Source organism: Juglans regia, chromosome 8 (assembly GCF_001411555.2).
Source record: "Juglans regia cultivar Chandler chromosome 8, Walnut 2.0, whole genome shotgun sequence".
NCBI classification, from domain to species: Eukaryota; Viridiplantae; Streptophyta; class Magnoliopsida; order Fagales; family Juglandaceae; genus Juglans; species Juglans regia.
The window spans coordinates 27,704,428-27,722,795 of record NC_049908.1 but is presented as its reverse complement, the minus strand read 5'-3'; the positions used below and the strand labels follow the sequence as shown (position 1 = coordinate 27,722,795).

Genomic DNA, 18,368 nt, shown 5'->3' with positions numbered 1-18,368 from the left:
GTAATAGATTCACAATCTTTCTAAACTAGTATATCACCCAAAACAACATTTGCCAAACAATATAGAAAAATTTTAATCAATTTACACTATGCTAAAACTACAATATAGCAGAGAAATTTCTCTCACTGTTGTTTCCAAAAGTTGTCACTGTAATTTGTAATAGATTCAAAATCAATTTAAGCAAGTAACTGAATATTTTTATGCAAGTGACTTTACCTTTCTCTTGCAAACGAACCCAAAAAAAAAACTAGCTAAATACATACACCGGAAATAGAGAGAGATAGATACGGAATGAAGGAGAGAAATACCGCAGATGCCTCGGAGATGAAATAGGTTGCTGAAATCGGGACTGAGTGAGAAGCCGTGTGCGACGATGGTTAACGATTGGGCAGCCTATAGAGAGAGAGGGACTGAGTGGAAGTTAGAGAGAGAGAGTGAGACGGGCGGTCAATTGACTATGAGGGAGACGGAGGAGACTTACCGGCTCGGCGAGGAGGCGACGGCGTGCAGCAGGGAAGTCGAAAATGTCACAGAGAATAATCGGTGGGTTTTCTCAGACCCTATTCAACGTGAAGGCTGGGATGGACTGATGGAGGGGGTTATGCTCTGTTTCGGTGGTGAAGGCAAGCTGGCTAGGGACGGCTGGTTCATGCTTGGTGGTGGAGGCTCACGATGGCTGCAGCAAAATTGGGTGGAAGAGACGTTGAAGACAGAGATCAATATCTGCGAACATGGGTTTGTGATTTTAGGGAAATTGGATGTATGCACGCTTCTGATTACAGGGGATCGATTCCAAACATGTCGCCGCATTAAGTCTTTGCACCGACTAATTTTGCATCTTACGGTGGAAATTATTTGCGAAGAGAAACAGTCGCCTCAAATGATATCATGTCGCCACAAAAAGTATGTATTATGGCGAATTTCATTGCCGCCACTACAAAAACGCGGCTACAGTAAAATGATGGTCTGTTGCGGCCAAAACTTATTCGCCTCTTCAGTTTTTGGCAGCAAAAACTGCTTTCTCTTGTAGTGATAACTGGATATAAAATTTTTATAAAAATAAAAGTGAGAGGAAACAAATGATTGCAAGCAATAAGTTTTGGTTTAATTACAAGAGTACTTGAATTTTAAATAAAAAATATTCTAAATATTAATTTTGAATTTCAGGAACGACTAATGTTAAATATAATATGAAAGTGCGCAAGTCTTGCATCGTTTTCTTTAAAAAAATTAAAATTTATCATTGAAAAATAATTTTTTTACATAAATTTTAAATTTATCTATTTCTTTTTAAAAAATAATACTCCGAACTTTCATAAATATTTAAAATCGTAAAAATTATTTCCCTTTAAAAATATAAATATACAAATAGTACTAGAATTTGACAACGATGCTTTTTGGACATATTTGAAATTAAAGTCAAACAATAAGCTAGCGATGAATACGTCTTTTGCCAAAAGGAGAATAAAAACAGATCAGAAATAATTCAAATCATGAATTAGGTGGCTAGGGGCCTGGGAATTACTGATCAGGGAATAATATATGACTATATATGGAAGTTTTCAAACTTCAGACGGCTTCAAGCTTCTCTATCACCATGGAATTGTTCAAACTGAGACAGCTTCAAGCTTCTTTGCTTGATTATTTGCAGCGGCTGTAAGATAACGTACACGTTTTGCATGGTTTACAAAGTACTACAGCCGCCAATAGCAATATCATCATCAATCTCCATCTTGACCTTTTCTCTGCCTATAAATACATAAGAGTATCAACTTTTCCATCCAATATCTCAACCACTCACTACAACAAAACTGTTTATATGCGACTAATCATTTTCAGTAAAATGATTATTTTTAGTGAAAATGAGTATATTTTCGTCACAAATAATCATTTTCATCGCAAAAAAATGTCACAAATACCCGTTTTTCTTGTGGTGACTTCATTTCATTGTCTCTTTCTCAGTAACATTCTTGCTTTGTTCCAATATATTCCCTTGTTTGTTGCTCTTTAATATTGTCTCTCGAAAAGATGAGGTCCTTTGGTTGCACGGTGAATATGCCAACCCTATACTACTTTTGCTTGATTTTCTTTCTATGTCTACTATCTCGTTGGCATCCCTCAAAGTGGGCTTTTATAGGACAAGTTGTCCTACTGCTGAATTAATTGTGAGGAAAGCTGTGACCAAAACTGTGTCAAGAAATCCTGGCATAGCTGTAGGCCTCATTAGAATGCATTTCCATGACTGTTTTGTTAGGGTATGCTTGTTTCTTCTTTTTGCAAAGTACTGAATCTCATATATTTTAAAAGCAGAACCATATCGTGATATCCCCTTATATTATTTCATTCACGTTAAATATTTCAGGGCTGTGATGCTTCCATTCTACTAGATTCAACACCTGGAAATCCAGCAGAGAAAGAAAATGGAGCCAACAAACCAAGCTTGCGAGGCTTTGAAATGATTTATGAGACAAAGTCAGAAATTGAATCTCAATTCCCTCAAACTGTGTCGTGTGGTTGTTTTATTCGAATAAGTGAGGCACTTTTTAATAGGGTGACGTGGCATGCAAAAAAATTGTCTCTGCTAGGGTTGCCACCTTTGGTTGCGATGGCTGACGTTGGTGGCCCTCCAGGCCCCTCGGCATTTGTGGCGCTCCTGACCCCCATGTATAGAAACTCGGGCATCGAGACACCCAGATGATGATAACATGGTCAAGCATCCTAATAATAGTGCCAAGTGTGTGTACATACAGCAATGTACAGTGAACAATGCGGGATTGTTTAAGTAAGTCAACTAGGTACCAGAATTGTTTAATACAAATTTACATAAGTAAATCATTTAAAAAAGAGTTTTATAGTTATTCCGAAAAATATAATACAAAGTCCAAAGATATAAACGAGTGATCCCATATCACTTCTTCGGCGGAGCGGAATGCTCAGGCTCACCCTTAGTATCATCTGCATCAAAATCTGTGTTACTATAAAAGGATATCGCAGATAAGTAATAATAACACTCGAGAATAAAAATGCATTAATGCAACCAGCAATTATGCATGCATATGATGGAATATGCATTAGACCTAAAACAACATTTTCCCTGAAAACGAATATTTTCCAACGCATGCCAAAATTCCATTTTTGGCCCAAAATATTTCCATAAACATTTTCCCAGAAATGGCCCAAATCAATAATCCATCATTTTCTTAGAAAATGGCCCAAAACAAATAATCCATTTTAACCGTATGCGCCATGATCTCCCCTAGGGATCATCCCCACACGTTGGCTCCCTTTGTCATACCACGGGTAACGACCATTCGAGTGACTTCATAACGAGAGATGCCCAGTTCTACGCCCAGCGCGTTAGTGGCCAAGCATCCTTTAGCCCTCGCCAACAGAAGGGTCACGGAGTCGGTACGAGAGCGTTACCATCCTGTCCGATCCCATTGTCGCCCAACGACAACCCAGGGGTCGTCACTCAGTATATTCCGCTTCTGAGTGACCAGATGAACTCCACCGAGATAATGCCCCATCTCGACTTGGAGTAGTGATACACACGCACCCAAAACCATTTCTCACATGAAAACCCAAATTTCAAAAATAAACATGAACATGTATGCAATCATGCGAAAACCAAGTTTTCATTTATAAGCATGAACATGCGTACAAATATGCATTGTACATGATACGACACAACATCCAACAACCAACAGATCACAACATAGACTAGTCACACAAACAACTCCATCCTTTAATCCAGACCCCCTTACTTTTCCGACTCAGTCCAACATAACCAATCAAATCACAGTAAAAATGAGTTAGTGTAAAATTACATTTAAATCATGAAAGTTCTTTGGAAAAGTTCTTTCGAAGGATCACAGAGGTACTAGAAGTGGGGATACAACAATGTAACAGTGTAAAATGCACTATGGTCGTGGGTCTCAAAATGCTAGATTTTGAACGGAGACAAACGAAGACTTGAGATTGTTAAGGAATGGCTTAGGGATGTTGGTGAAGCTAATGGTGGTGGTGGTTGGCCGTGGGTGGCGGCGTAGAGGGCGGTTGAAGTCCAAAAAACTCAAAACAGAAATAGAGTTGGATGGACTTCACCGGTGGCGGATCGGAGCTGAGGATGAGTGGGTTAGGTAGCTGGGGGGTAGCCGGTGATGTGGTTAAGAGGTGGTGGCCAATGGCGGCGCGACGGCGGCGCGCAAGCTCAAGAAGTGCCGCGGCTTGAAGCCGTGCGTGGGGGCTCACGGCGGTGCCAGAGGAGCTGGAAATTGGAGGGTATGGTCGCCGGCTGGAGGGGAAGAAAATGGGAGGGGCGGTGACGGCAATGGGTGGCGCATGGCGGCGCTGTGGTGGACGACACACGGGAGGGAGAGAGAGAGAGGGAATTCACGCGAGGGAGAAGAGAGAGAGGAGAAAAAGAAATGAAGAAGAAAAGAAAAAGCGGAAAAAGAAAAAAGGAATAAAAAAAAGTGAGGGAAAGAAATGAGGTCAAATCCTCACATCTTGGGTCACACAAATGATCTAATGAAAAAGATTTTAAAACAGCAAGTCAAATAAAATAATTTAAACGTAGTGATTAAATGAAAATAAAATAATTAAATCCAAGAATAAATTAATTTAAAATAAAGAGCAGTTTAAATGTATAACAATAATTAATATTAAGAAAACATATCAAAATAATTTTCACAAATTAAAAATCATAAAAATAAACCAAGAAAAAATCCGATAAACTTAAAACAAGAGAATCAATATTTAAATTAATAAAACTAACCCTTCAATTAAAAATATACTAAAATACGGGGTGTGACAACATTGGCTGCTTGTTGCGTAGTTTTACAGATTTAGTTACCAAGTCTCCACAACCTATTCCTGAAGTCCAGGTCCCGTTTAGAGCTCCAAAACAGGTTGCTGGGGAGGTTTTTGTTGTATTTTCAAAAGAAGAAATTGAGGCCTTTACGATGCCCTTCAAATTTGCCTTGATGTTAAAATTTCTCAGAAAAAGGCCCTCATTGGATTGCATACGTGCGTATATTATGAATCGATGGGGCCTTGCTAGCCAGCCGGTGGTTTTGGCCATGAAAAAACCTATGAATATTTTTGTGCATTTCGCAAAGGAGGATGATTTTCTGAAATCCTTGGCTTGCGAATCCTGTGATGTGGAGGGCATACCATACAAGGCTTTCCATTGGAAACTAGAATTTAATGAAGATCAGGAGCCTACTATGGTGCCGGTGGGGGTGACATTACCGGGATTGCCACCGAATTTTTTCCACGAATCTTTCTTGAGGAACAAAACGGCTCCCATTGGAAAATTTCTTCATAGGGATAATACAACACGATGTGCCACTAAAACTGATGCTGCACGGGTATGCGTTGAAATGGATATCACAAAAACTCCATTAATGTCGTTTTGGATTGGCACGGCTGGGCAGCCTAGAAGCTCGTTGCAGGTGGTTGTCTATGAAACCTTATCTGCATATTGTCAGGCATGTCATATGCAAGGGCACAATGGGTTGCCTGTTAGGGGAGGAAACAAATACTCTGCTTGGAGGGAAGGCAAAGCAAATTTGGGCTCGAAAGGAGGCCACCGAAAATCAGGAGGTTCCTCCTGGAACTTCGGATCAACAGGTCCAAGAAAGAGTGAATATAAAGGGTATGCCAGCTGGGGAGAAAGTAGGTGAACTGGCTCATCAGTAGATAAAAGGCCAGGGGCTACAGCTTGATGTTCCACAATCTCTGGGAGATATCCTTTAGGGAATTGAAGTGGCCTTGTCGGGAGGTAAAGAACAAATTGTTAGGAATGTTGTTGAGGATAATTTTTTAAAGCATTCAACCATGATTTGAACTAGTGTATGAATAAAATTGGCAGAGGAGGTACGGGTTGAGGAATGTGCTGGGAATGTGGTGGGAAACTTTGAGGAATTAGTTGGGCCTCTATTTGGGGATGTGGTTGAATCACAGCAGGAAGGAGTAAATGAAAGTAGCGAGGAGGATGCTGATGTTGGAGAAGAGGATGGCATAAATGGGGCTTCTGGTTCTGTTTTGGAATCAGAAACTCAAAGTGGAAAAAACAATAAGAAAAAAATGAAAGATTGGCCTACGGATTCTGAGAATAATGGTCAACATAAGAAAGTTCTTAAATTTAGAAGTTCTACTCAGGTTCCTAGAAAACCCTCTCGCCTTAATTTATGAAGTGCAATTATATGTTTTGGAATGTTCGAGGACTAAGGTCCTCGAAACAGATGCTTAAAAAGCTGATGTGAATGTTTAAGTTGAAGTTAGTATGCCTAGCGGAACCTTTTAGCTCAGATGATAGCCTGCCAAAGAATGTGCACGAGTTACATTTGAAGGATGGTACTTCTAATAGTTTAGAGGGAGGGAAATTGTGGCTGTTATGGGATAATGGAATTCAACCCGTTATGGTGGCGAAGTCGGAGCAACATAACTGTTTCAGTGATGGAAAATGATAAGCATGTTTTGATCTCCTTTGTATATGCTAAATGTACGGTACAGGAGCACAGGAAACTTTGGCATGATCTTTCAAATGTGGTTACGGATAAGGTTGCATGGGTTGTCGTTGGGGATTTCAACGTTATTAGGATGGATACAGAGCGTAAAGGCCGAAGGGCAAGATCGACGGTGGCTATGGGGGAGTTTAACTCTTTCATTGATGTTAATTGTTTACAAGAGATGTCTTTCATGGGAGGGCCTATGTCTTGGTGTAATGGGCATGGAGATTGGACTAGAAGTTGGTCTCGCTTGGATAAAACTCTGGTAAATACTACGTGTTTTGATTGTTTCCATAGTGCTTGAATGAAATATTTATCTCGAGCCTACTCGGATCATGCACCTATGGTGGTATGGATGGAAAAGCCTTTTGAACGCTATGGACCATCTTACTTCGGTTTCAACAAATGTGGAGTCTGCATGAAGATTTTTAGAGGTGTGTGAAGCAAGTCTGAGAAGAGCAGGTTGATGTGAGTGGGCTATGGAAATTGGCGGGGAAATTAAAGAAACTGAGGGTGGCTTTAAGGATCTGGAATAAACAGATTTTTGGATGGATACACAATCATATAAGCAGGTTAGAGTGGGAGATTGAAGCACTTGATCAGAATCTTCAAAGTAAAAATACAGAGGAGGATGTGGTTGCTTTACTGGCGACAAAAACAGAACTCGATGTGTGGCTTCGAAGGGAAGAAGTGAGGCTGACGTAGATTACTAAACAAAATTGGGCTGAGAAGGGTGAGGTGAGTATGAGCTTCTATCTTGCTTTGGCTAGGCGAGATTCTAATTTTGTGGGTTGAATGCGGCTGAGGGATGGTTGCAATTTCTCCTCGCCAGAAGCAGTGCATGAGGAAGCGGTTGAGTTTTTCAAAAACTTCATGGAAACTCGTCCAGTTGCTGATCACCAAGATTTATCCCTTTGGATTAACAAAGACTTGATAAAGGCTGAGAATAAGAAAATGTGTGAGCTTCATTCAATCCAAGATATTAAAGAGGTTATGTTCTCAATTCTAGTTGAAAGTAGTCCCGGACCAGATGGCTTTGGCTCGAGTTTTTTCAAAGAATGTTAGGAGATCGTGAAGACATATGTAGTGGATGCGGTTTGGGATTTCTTTAGAGGTGCTGTGTTGCCTAGATTTTATACTACGTCTTATGTAGTTCTCATTCCGGAAGTGACCAATCCAACTGGGTTTGAAAACTTCAAACCAATTAACCTGTGTTCAGTAATTTACAAGGTCTGTTCTAAGCTGTTAGTAAAACAATTTTCCCTTTTGATGTCTCGGCTTGTCTCTAGGGAACAAGAGGCCTTAATACTGGGACGAAGTATCTTAGAAAATGTGAGTCTAACATAGGAACTAATGCATAGCTTAAACAAACAGGTGAGAGGAGGAAATGTTTTGATTAAGGTGGATTTTGCCAAAGCATATGATAGCATGAATGGGAATTCCTGCTTAATATTTTGCGGCTTTTGGTTTTTCTCATGATGTTTGCAATTTGGTAGAATAGTGTGTCACCTCAGTTTGGTACTCGATAGTGATGAATGGTACTGTTAAGGGTTTCTATAAAGGAGGTAGGGGTTTTTGGCAAGGTGACCCTTTATTGCCATATTTTTTTATTTTAGTAGAAGAGTTACTCACTAGATTGCTGAAGGAAAAATATGAAAAAGGAGCTATTGGTAGCTTCTCCCACCCAAAGGGAGCTCCCTTAATCTCTTATCTTTCATATGCTGATGACGTGGTGATTTTCGCTAATGGTGAAAAAAAATCCTTTGAGGCTGTTATGGAATGCTTGAAGAAGTACGAAGCGTGGACATGATAGGTAGTGAGTAAAGAAAAAACTGCTATCTACTTCTCTGATAAGATTCAGGCTGCTAGAAGAAGGTCAAGCCTTCGGATTACAGGTTTTGTTCGAGGAAACCTCCCCTTTAAATATTTAGGGGTCCCCATCATTACATGTAGATTGCTTACAAGGCACTTGGAAGAATTGCCGAGGAAGGTAACAGGGAAAATTGAAGGGTGGAAGGCTCGGTTGTTGTTTAAGGGAGCCAGAGTATTGTTACTAGTATTAGCATTGGTTTATGTATATGTATATGCAAAATCACCTCTTTTGCATATCCACTTTGCTATTCAAGTAAAATTCTCACATTGGCTTTTGCATATTTGTAATAAAATAATAAAATATTATTATTATTAATTTTTTTCTAAAATTAATTTTTTATATATATTTTACAATTAGCATCCACTACATACATTTGACATTAATAATATAATTGCAATAATAAAAAAATATAATTTTTTTATATATTATATTAAAAATATAATAAAATGAAAAAAACTATAATATATTATAATAATAAAATGAATGTGCAGGTGAATGTTTGTTGTGTTGTTGAAGGAGGGAGAAAATGAAGGGATTGTGAGAGAGAGAGTGGAAGGAGAGAGAAAATAATGATTAAAATATGTTTTGTTGAGTGAATAGTAGTTATCCAAATTTAGATAAGCATTGTTCATAACTAGCTAAATATTTAGATATGCATAAGTCAATGTAGAGGATTTTAGGGTCATATTATACAAATATGACTTTTCATATACATATGCATAGACCAATGTGGATGGTCATGTTCTATCTAATATTCTAGTTCATCTTTTATCTGTTATACACGTCCCTAAAGCATTTTTAGATGCTGTTAATAAAAGTTTCAGCACTTTCTTTTGGGGTATAGAAAATGGCAGACTAAAAAAAAATGGATTGCTTGGGAAAAAATTTGTAGACCCGGAAGGGAAGGTGGAGTTGGGTTACGGAAGCTTCGAGAGGTCCAAAAAGCTTTGCACATGAAATTCGCATGGAAAATTATTGCAGAAAATTCCTTGTGGGCTTCATTCTTCCGTGCTAAGTATATTAAAAATTCTCATATATCCTTGGTGGATCCGAGTAAAGGAACAAGGTTTTGGCAAATGGTGATGAATTGTGTGCCAGTGGTTTTAAAGTAGTCAAGATGAAAGGTAAAAGATTGAAACATTTCTTTTTGGTGGAACAAATGGTCTGAATTGGAGCCATTGGGTTTGAATAGAGAAAATATTGTCTCTTTAAAGTTAATCTTACAAGAGGATAAATTAGAAACTGGTTGGAATGAAGAGTTGTTAATTTCTCTTATTGGTCATGAGGCAACTTTGGAAGTTTTAGCCAAGCTCAGCAACTGCAAGCAGGGTCTTGACAAAATTTTCTGGGAAGGGTAAAAAAACGGGTCCTTCTCAGTGAGTAGCGCTTGGGAGTGTATCAAAGAAAAGGCCAAGGTACCTTGGATGAAGTGGGTTTGGCATCCAGCTCTTCCAAAGAAAATCTCTACTACTATGTGGCAAGCCATGCATAAGGGATTACCGGTTGATGACAAGCTTCAGAGTATTGGTGTGCCTATTGTCTCCAAATGTGTGTGTTGCTCAAGAGGGGCATATGAAGACCAAAATTATGTCTTGGTGGAAGATCAAATGGCTTCTGCAATCTAGAAAAGAATATCTGGGAGGTTGGGGCTGAGGTCTGATCGAAATGGAAGTTGGAGGCAAAAAATTGAGCTTTGGTTTCGAAGGGCAAGGAGATCCAATATAAGAGGTATGTTGTTTGGCTTAATTCCTTCCATTATTACTTGGCAATTATGGCTATGGCGTTGTACAGTTTGCATGGAGGGAAGGGTTGAAAATATAGAGTCAGTCTGGAGGAAAATCCGTTTTTGGATTTCGTGGGTGGGTCTTAAAATCAAGGTTGTGAAAGAATGGCATGCTGATGATGAAAGTATTGTGGAAGATTTAGGCTTGACCATAAATTATAATGCTACGAGGAAGCCGAGATTTGTTGTGTGGCAGAAACCAATTTTTTGGGTGGTGTAAGCTTAACTTAGATGGATGTAGTAAAGATAATCCTGGTCTTTCAAGTGCCTGAGGTATTATAAGAAATGATAGGGGTGAACTCATTCTTGCTTCTGCTAAAAGACTAGAGCCCGATACGAATAACAATGCTGAATTAATGGCATTGTTATATGGTTTACGGCATTCTGCCCAGTTGGGCTTGAGGGGTGTAGAAATTGAATGTGACTGCTATTCTGATTAAATGGTTACGTATTGGTAGCTGTGGCATTTGGAAATTACAATAGTTTTGGGAGGAGATTGTTGTGTTACTTGTTGGTTTTTCGTACAGGATAAAACATGTTTTCAGAGAGGGGAATGTTGTGGCAGATGGTTTGGCAAAGTTGGGGACTGATGGTTTTTCAGGCTTGTGGACCGAATCATCTTCTATCCCATCACAGATTAGGGGCCTCTTGCAAATTGATAAAGCAGGCTAACCTGCTATGAGGGTGTAGTTTTTATGGTTGGGTGGCTTGGAACATGGGATGACAAACGGCCTTGGCATACCCCTGATATTCTCTTGGCTCTAGAAAGTCGATAGTTCTAGAAATGTATCACTGTTTCTTTTCATGGAAATGTAATTTACACAATATATAGTTCCTTGTAACTACGGTTTTCCTCCGCCATAAGTGATTTTTTTTTCTTCAATAAAGCTCGGAGGTCCCGTCCTCCATTAAAAAAAAAAGAAGAAGCCGTGTCGTGTGCAGACATTGTAGCCTTTGCTGCTCGTGACAATTCCTATAAAGTGGGTGGTATAAATTATGCAGTGCCATCAGGACGTCGTGATGGCAGAGTATCTTTGAAGGATGAGCCTGACGTGAACCTCTCAGCACCTTCCTTTAATGCTAAGGAACTACAAGAAAATTTTGAAAGAAAAGGCTTTAGTTTGGATGAAATGGTGACACTTTCCGAGGCACATTCTATAGGGGTCTCACATTGTTCTTCCTTCTCAACTCGCTTATACTCTTTCAATGCAACACATCCACAAGATCCCTCGATGGACCCCATATTTGCTAGAAGCTTAAAAGCAAAGTGTCCCCCACCATCAAATTCCGGAGATGGATGTGATCCAACGGTGCCACTTGATGTTCTCACACCAAACAAGCTAGATAACAAGTACTATATACAAAGATTTGAAGAACCACCAAGGCTTGTTGACATCTGACCAAACTCTTTTTAGCAGCTCTTCAACGAAAAATATTGTGAGGAACAATTCAAGGAATAATGCAGCTTGGGCCAACAAGTTTGTTGCAGCTATGGTGAAAATGGGTTACATCGATATTCTCACAAGAAGACAAGGTGAGGCCAGGAAGGACTGCAAGTTTGTTAACTAGATCAAAGATTTGAAGTTCAATGGCATCTATAATGACCAAATTGAATGAGTTTTAATTGAGTTGACTCGGGCATAAATGAGTGGACCTTAACTAGTTTTAGCTGAGTCGATTTTAGTCGAATATGTGCCATTTACTAATCGAGTGGGTATCTGTTTTCACGAGCGAGCATTTTTTTTTTCACAAGTCGAATTTGATTCGAATTTAATTAGATGAATATATCGAGTGAGCTATTGAACATAATGATTTATTTACAGCCCTACATGAGTAATGGAGAGAGGCCGGCCAACTTCTGGAACTGTTCAAACAAAGACAGCATCAAGTTTGATACGATTTGGTCATTATATATACATGCCCTTTGGCCTGCCATGCATTTAAAGCTGTCTTCTGCAAGGCATATGATCTTCACCAGAGTGACTTTTTAAGTAAATTGAAATGGTAATTTTCAATGGGTTCCGATGCAGAAATGCTACCAATTGTCATGGGAAGACGGCCTAACTTTCCAATATCCATCCATATGTCACGCGGTTTCCTGGCAGTACGGTCAAGAGTGGATGTTACCTCGATCCTTTGTAAATTACTTTGCTTCCAAGTCATTCATTTCAAATATATATATATATATATATATAGTATTTTGCATAGAGCAATCCAACTTATAGTCTCCAAATAGATAGTATGTAGAAGTCTAATCAATTTTATCTTTAAATTTTTTTTAAATTACAATAATATCTTTATTAAAATAATATTTTTTTTTTCATTTAACGAATAGTTTGTACATATAATCTCCATTTAAAAATTACAAATATAACTTATCCTTTCCATATATATATATATATATATAATGGCGGCCCTACGTACCATGTCTTACCAAACTTTCATTAATACATCTGGTTTAAACGTCATAAGACACATATACAAGAACCCTATCTAGCTGATAAAAAATACTGAAGAAACTCACTGATCAACTTGCCTGTTGCAAAATTATAAGATAGATATAAAACCAATTTAATTTCAGTTAGAGGTCTCGACCGATCGACTAGTCGGACACGAGTAAAAACTTGACTGATAAATTGACAGAAATTAAATAATATATATATATATATATATATATATATATATAATAAGAAACTTTACGTGGAAGAGTGAGCTAGCCAGTGAAGAAGGTTTCCTCTTATATACCTAGCTTTGAACTGCTCAAACTTGGACAACTTCAAGCTTCTCTGCTATGCAATACACGCTTTGGTTTACAAAGTAAAACCGTCAGCCTCAAGCTGTACTTCTCCTTTTTCTCTATAAATGGCTCAACCATTCCCTCCATCTCCATCATTCCCTTATCATTATTCTTGCTGCTCATAGTTTACTCCATTCTCTTTCATAGTTCTGTGACTCTTTCATTCTCTGATCATTACAATAAAGAGGCTTTTGGGTTGCAAAGTAAATATGGCAACCATCAAGATTTTCATGGTTTTCTTTCTAACCATCATGTCTACTATGGTCTCAGTATCATTGGCATCGCTCAAAGTGGGTTTCTATCATTCAACTTGTTATTCTGCAGAGTCAATTGTGAGAAAAGCTGTAAACAAAGCCGTGTCACAGAACCCTGGCATAGCTGCGGGCCTCATCAGAATGCATTTTCACGACTGTTTCGTCAGGGTATGCTCTCTGCAACCGATTAACTTTGTTAATTAGGTTCCTTTTTTTGTGGTGTTAAACTTCTTATGAACGTTGCAAGTTTCGCAAATTCATCTTCAAGAGACAAATTGAGTCAAACAGCATTTGTAGAAGGAATTTATGGCAATAGATGTCTTAAGTACTCATGTTAATCATATTCACTGATCACCTAACTATTATTACAGGGTTGTGACGGCTCCGTTCTACTTGATTCAACCCCTGGGAATCCATCAGAGAAGGAACATCCAGCCAACAATCCAAGCTTAAGAGGCTTCGAAGTGATCGATGAAGCAAAGGCTGAACTTGAAGCTCAATGCCCACAAACTGTCTCATGCGCAGACGTTCTAGCATTTGCTGCCCGTGACAGCGCCTACAAAGTTGGAGGCATAAGTTATAAAGTGCCTTCAGGACGACGCGATGGCAGGGTATCACTTAGCGACGAGCCTTCCCAAAACCTGCCGTCACCTTCTTTGAATGCCATGCAACTCCAAGAAAATTTTGCAAGAAAAGGCCTGAGTCTTGATGAAATGGTGACACTTTCTGGGGCACATTCTATAGGCGTGTCTCATTGTTTGTCCTTTTCAACTCGTTTATACTCTTTCAATGCGACACATCCACAAGACCCTTCAATGGACCCCATATTTGCTAGAATTCTGAAAAGAAAGTGTCCCCGACCACCTCAAAATGCTGGAAATGTCAATGATCCAACGGTGCCACTCGATGTTCTTACACCAAACAGGCTTGATAATAAATACTACACAGATTTGAAGAACCGCCGGGGCATATTGACGTCTGATCAAACTCTTCTGAGCAGCACTTCCACTGCGGGTATTGTGAAGAACAATGCAAGGCATGGTGCAGCATGGGCTTACAAGTTTACTGCAGCCATGGTAAAAATGGGTTCTATTGATGTTCTCACGGGAAGCCAGGGTGAGATCAGGAAGAACTGTAGGGTTGTTAACTAAATTATTTGGGGCTTTTCTTTCCTTTATGCTTTTTACTCTACATTCATCCTTCAATGTTATGCAAGTGTAATTCTATTCTTTTGAAGTTTAAAACCCAATAATCCTAAAGAAAATTCTGTTGATCTAAAAAAGTAGAGTGATATATATATCCTTATAAGACGGCTCCGTTTGGGTACTGTCCTATGAGAATACTCCAGTATTATTGTTCATTATTTTTTATTATTTATTATCTATAAAATATCTGAGATAATCTCACTACTTAAATGCAATCTAAGACATGATGTTTGTTTCGGACCCCGTTTGCAAGGAGTGATCCTACGTACATATTGCAATCGAATATTGCTTTCACTCAACCGATCGAGTTCAATGAAGTGTTATGTGCTTGAATGGTCCAGTACTCCACAGACCTAAGATAATCCATAGGAAAATTATATAGCTCTTTTTACAATTTTGTTTTAAAAATTAGGATTTATAATTTTTTTTTTAAAAAATAACTTGATGCAAGTGGTTGTCGGCAGCCGGATTCCGGATTGTCTTTTGGGGTGGCAGTCCGTCATGTGATGGTTAAAATAGAAAAAAAAAGAAAATAGTGATTGAAAGTTGTCTTGAAAATGATTAGCACCAACACTTTTAATTAACAGTAGTTTTGATAATGATTATATAAAAAGTAATTGAATTTTGTTATATATAATATTTTTGTATATTTTTTTATGTATTTTATTGATGTAATTGATTAAAATAATTATTTTATATTAAAAAAATTATATAATAAATCACATAATAAAATATGTAAAGAATGCATACAAATGACTGAATATAAAAATTATATTTTTTATGCACGATGCATGGATTTTTGACACGTGTCAGCTTGTTCACAAACCCACGGATCTAAAATTTTTATTGTATTGGTAATTGAGTAATGTTAGACACAAACTCTAAATGTAATAGTCTTGTACAAGTCTTTTATAAAAATGTGAGTCCCATCAAGAAAAATTGAGTTTTTTACATTTTTTTATAGTGTAATCCATTTTTTTATAAAGGATTTGTGCGAGACTTGTTTATTTAAAACTTATATATATCATTTCTCTTAGTAATTATTATGTTTATTTATTGAAAAATGTTAGTTCCCCGGCCTCACTTTCATGATTCATCACTTGCATATTTAATTTTTTTTTCACTTAATAATTAAATAAATAATTTTTAATATATTGTTGTATTTTTTTTATTCTTTTAAAAAAATTTAAATATATTAATAAAAAATAAAATAAAAAATAAGATTTGTGGCTGGCGGCACGCCAGCGGGCCAGCCCAGCATGACCCATATATTTATTATGTACCGAACATATTTATTGATTATTGAGAATGTGGTATACGATTGACTATTCAGCATTAATATAATATATTATTACCATCGTGTAATTCCATTTAACCCCTTTGAAAGTCAAGAAAAAAAAACCAATGATATAATAAGTTTTGGTTTAATTACAAGAGTACTTGAATTTTAAATAAAAAATATTCCACATATTAATTTTGAATTTCTGGAACAAATACAATATTAAAATACGTAAGTCTTGCACATTTTTTTTAAAAAAATTAAAGTTTATTATTAAAAAAATAATTTTTTTACATAAATTTCAAATTTATATATTTTTTTAAAAAAAATAATACTCGGAACTGCATAATTTAAAATCGTAAATATCATTTTTAAAAAAAATATAAATATATAAATAGTAGAATTTGACAACCATGCTTTTTGGACATATTTGAAAGTCAAACAATAAGCGATGAATACGTCTATTGCCAAAAGGAGAATATAAACAGATCATAAATAATTCAAATCAGGGAATTAGGTGGCCAAGGGACCTGGGAATTACTGATCAGGGAATAATATATGGAAGTTTTCAAACTTCAGACGCCTTCAAGCTTCTCTATCACTATGGAATTGTTCAAACTGAGACAGCTTCAAGCTTCTCTGCTTGATTATTTGCAGCGGCTGTATGATAACACGCTTTGCATGGTTTACAAAGTACAGCCGTCCATAGCAATATCATCAATCTCCATCTTCACCTTTTCTCTGCCTATAAATAAACATAGTATCAACTCTTCCATCCAATATCTCAACCACTTCATTTCACCATCTCTCTCTCTAGTCTCTCTCTCAGTAATTTTCTTGCTTTGTTCCAATATATTCCCTTGTTTTGTGCTCTTTAATATTGTCTCTCGAAAAGATGAGGTCCTTTGGTTGCACAGTGAATATGCCAATCCTATACTTAAGCTTGATTTTCTTTCTTACTATGTCTACTATGGCCTCAGTCTCGTTGGCATCCCTCAAAGTGGGCTTTTATAGGACAAGTTGTCCTACTGCTGAAGTACTTGTGAGGAAAGCTGTGAACAAAGCCGTGTCAAGAAATCCTGGCATAGCTGCAGGTCTCATTAGAATGCATTTCCATGACTGTTTTGTTAGGGTATGTTTGTTTCTTCTTTTCACAAAGTACTGAATCTCATATATTTTAAAAGCAAAACCATATCGTAATATCCCCCCTTATATAATTTCATTCACGTTAAATATTTCAGGGCTGTGATGCTTCCGTTCTACTAGATTCAACACCTGGAAATCCAGCAGAGAAAGAAAATAGAGCCAACAATCCAAGCTTGCGAGGCTTTGAAGTGATTTACGAGGCAAAGTCAGAAATTGAATCTCAATGCCCTCAAACCGTGTCGTGTGCAGATATTGTAGCCTTTGCTGCTCGTGACAGTTCCTATAAAGTGGGTGGTATAAATTATGCGGTGCCATCAGGACGTCGTGATGGCAGAGTATCTTTGAAGGATGAGCCTGACGTGAACCTCCCACCACCTTCCTTTAATGCCAAGGAACTACAAGAAAATTTTGAAAGAAAAGGCCTTAGTCTGGATGAAATGGTGACGCTTTCCGGGGCACATTCTATAGGGGTCTCACATTGTTCTTCCTTCTCAACTCGCTTATACTCTTTCAATGCAACACATCCACAAGATCCCTCGATGGACCCCATATTTGCTAGAAGCTTAAAAGCTAAGTGTCCCCCACCGTCAAATGCCGGAGATGAACGTGATCCAACGGTGCCACTAGATGTTCTCACACCAAACAAGCTAGATAACAAGTACTACAAAGATTTGAAGAACCACCAAGGCTTGTTGACATCTGACCAAACTCTTTTTAGCAGCTCTTCAACGAAAAATATTGTGAGGAACAATGCAAGGAATGATGCAGCTTGGGCCAACAAGTTTGCTTCAGCTATGGTGAAAATGGGTTACATCGATGTTCTCACAGGAAGACAGGGTGAGGTCAGGAAGGACTGCAGGTTTGTTAACTAGATCAAAGATCTGAAGTTCAATGGCATCTGTATGCATGCAATTCTTTATTCATTTTCCATCAATTCTTTCATTTTCAATTCAAGTGTAAATCTGCTTAATTTATAAAAGTTTCAGGCCGGATTTTGATTATCGTAATCATGTGGATTCTTTCCAAAAATAAACAAAATAATTTCTTACTTGTAAGTTGTATATGCTCCAAGGCACTCTGCAGAAGCATAATCACTTGTTTGCAAGTCTTCAAATTATATATATAAACAATCAGGAAGACTTCTTTGATCATAGTACCGTTGATGATCACTAAATTAATAAAGAAACAAATTTAAGCTTGTTTAAGTAAATCGTACGTAGAACGTTTGGTTATTGATTAATTAAACGTAACTAGTTAACTACTACTACTACTACTAGTAGCTGGGAACTATATGATCTCTATCCTTCCTATAGAATCGCTGCATCCATATTAATAATATGCAAGAAAACCCAAAGCCATCATAAGGTGAAGACCAAGCAAGACCTTGGATGGTAGGAACGATGTCGGGGCAGTGTTCTTTAATGGTGCAGGCGCCTCTGCTCCCGGCAGAGAGAAATGTGGTGGTTGAGCGTCCGGAGTGGCCGGAATGGTAGTAGTACTGGGACTTGGGCTAGGT

At 37.8% G+C, this 18,368-nt stretch overlaps 2 protein-coding genes and 1 pseudogene across 2 annotated transcripts; all 3 read left to right on the top strand.

Annotated features, from left to right (window-relative positions):
• The first annotated feature begins 373 nt into the window (after positions 1–373).
• On the top strand, positions 374–11,740 carry LOC108986239 (annotated as a pseudogene).
• Positions 11,741–13,059: 1,319 nt separating this feature from the next.
• On the top strand, positions 13,060–14,637 carry LOC108986243 (peroxidase 5-like). Its single transcript, XM_018958800.2, has 2 exons — positions 13,060–13,390; positions 13,594–14,637. The coding sequence occupies exons 1-2, from the start codon at positions 13,178–13,180 to the stop codon at positions 14,371–14,373; spliced, it is 993 nt and encodes a 330-aa protein (XP_018814345.1). The 5' UTR covers positions 13,060–13,177; the 3' UTR covers positions 14,374–14,637.
• A 1,991-nt stretch (positions 14,638–16,628) lies between these two features.
• On the top strand, positions 16,629–17,724 carry LOC108986244 (peroxidase 5-like). The gene is made up of 2 exons (XM_018958801.2): positions 16,629–16,838; positions 16,948–17,724. Exons 1-2 carry the CDS (start codon positions 16,629–16,631, stop codon positions 17,722–17,724), a joined length of 987 nt encoding a protein of 328 aa, XP_018814346.1.
• The last annotated feature ends 644 nt before the right edge of the window (positions 17,725–18,368 follow it).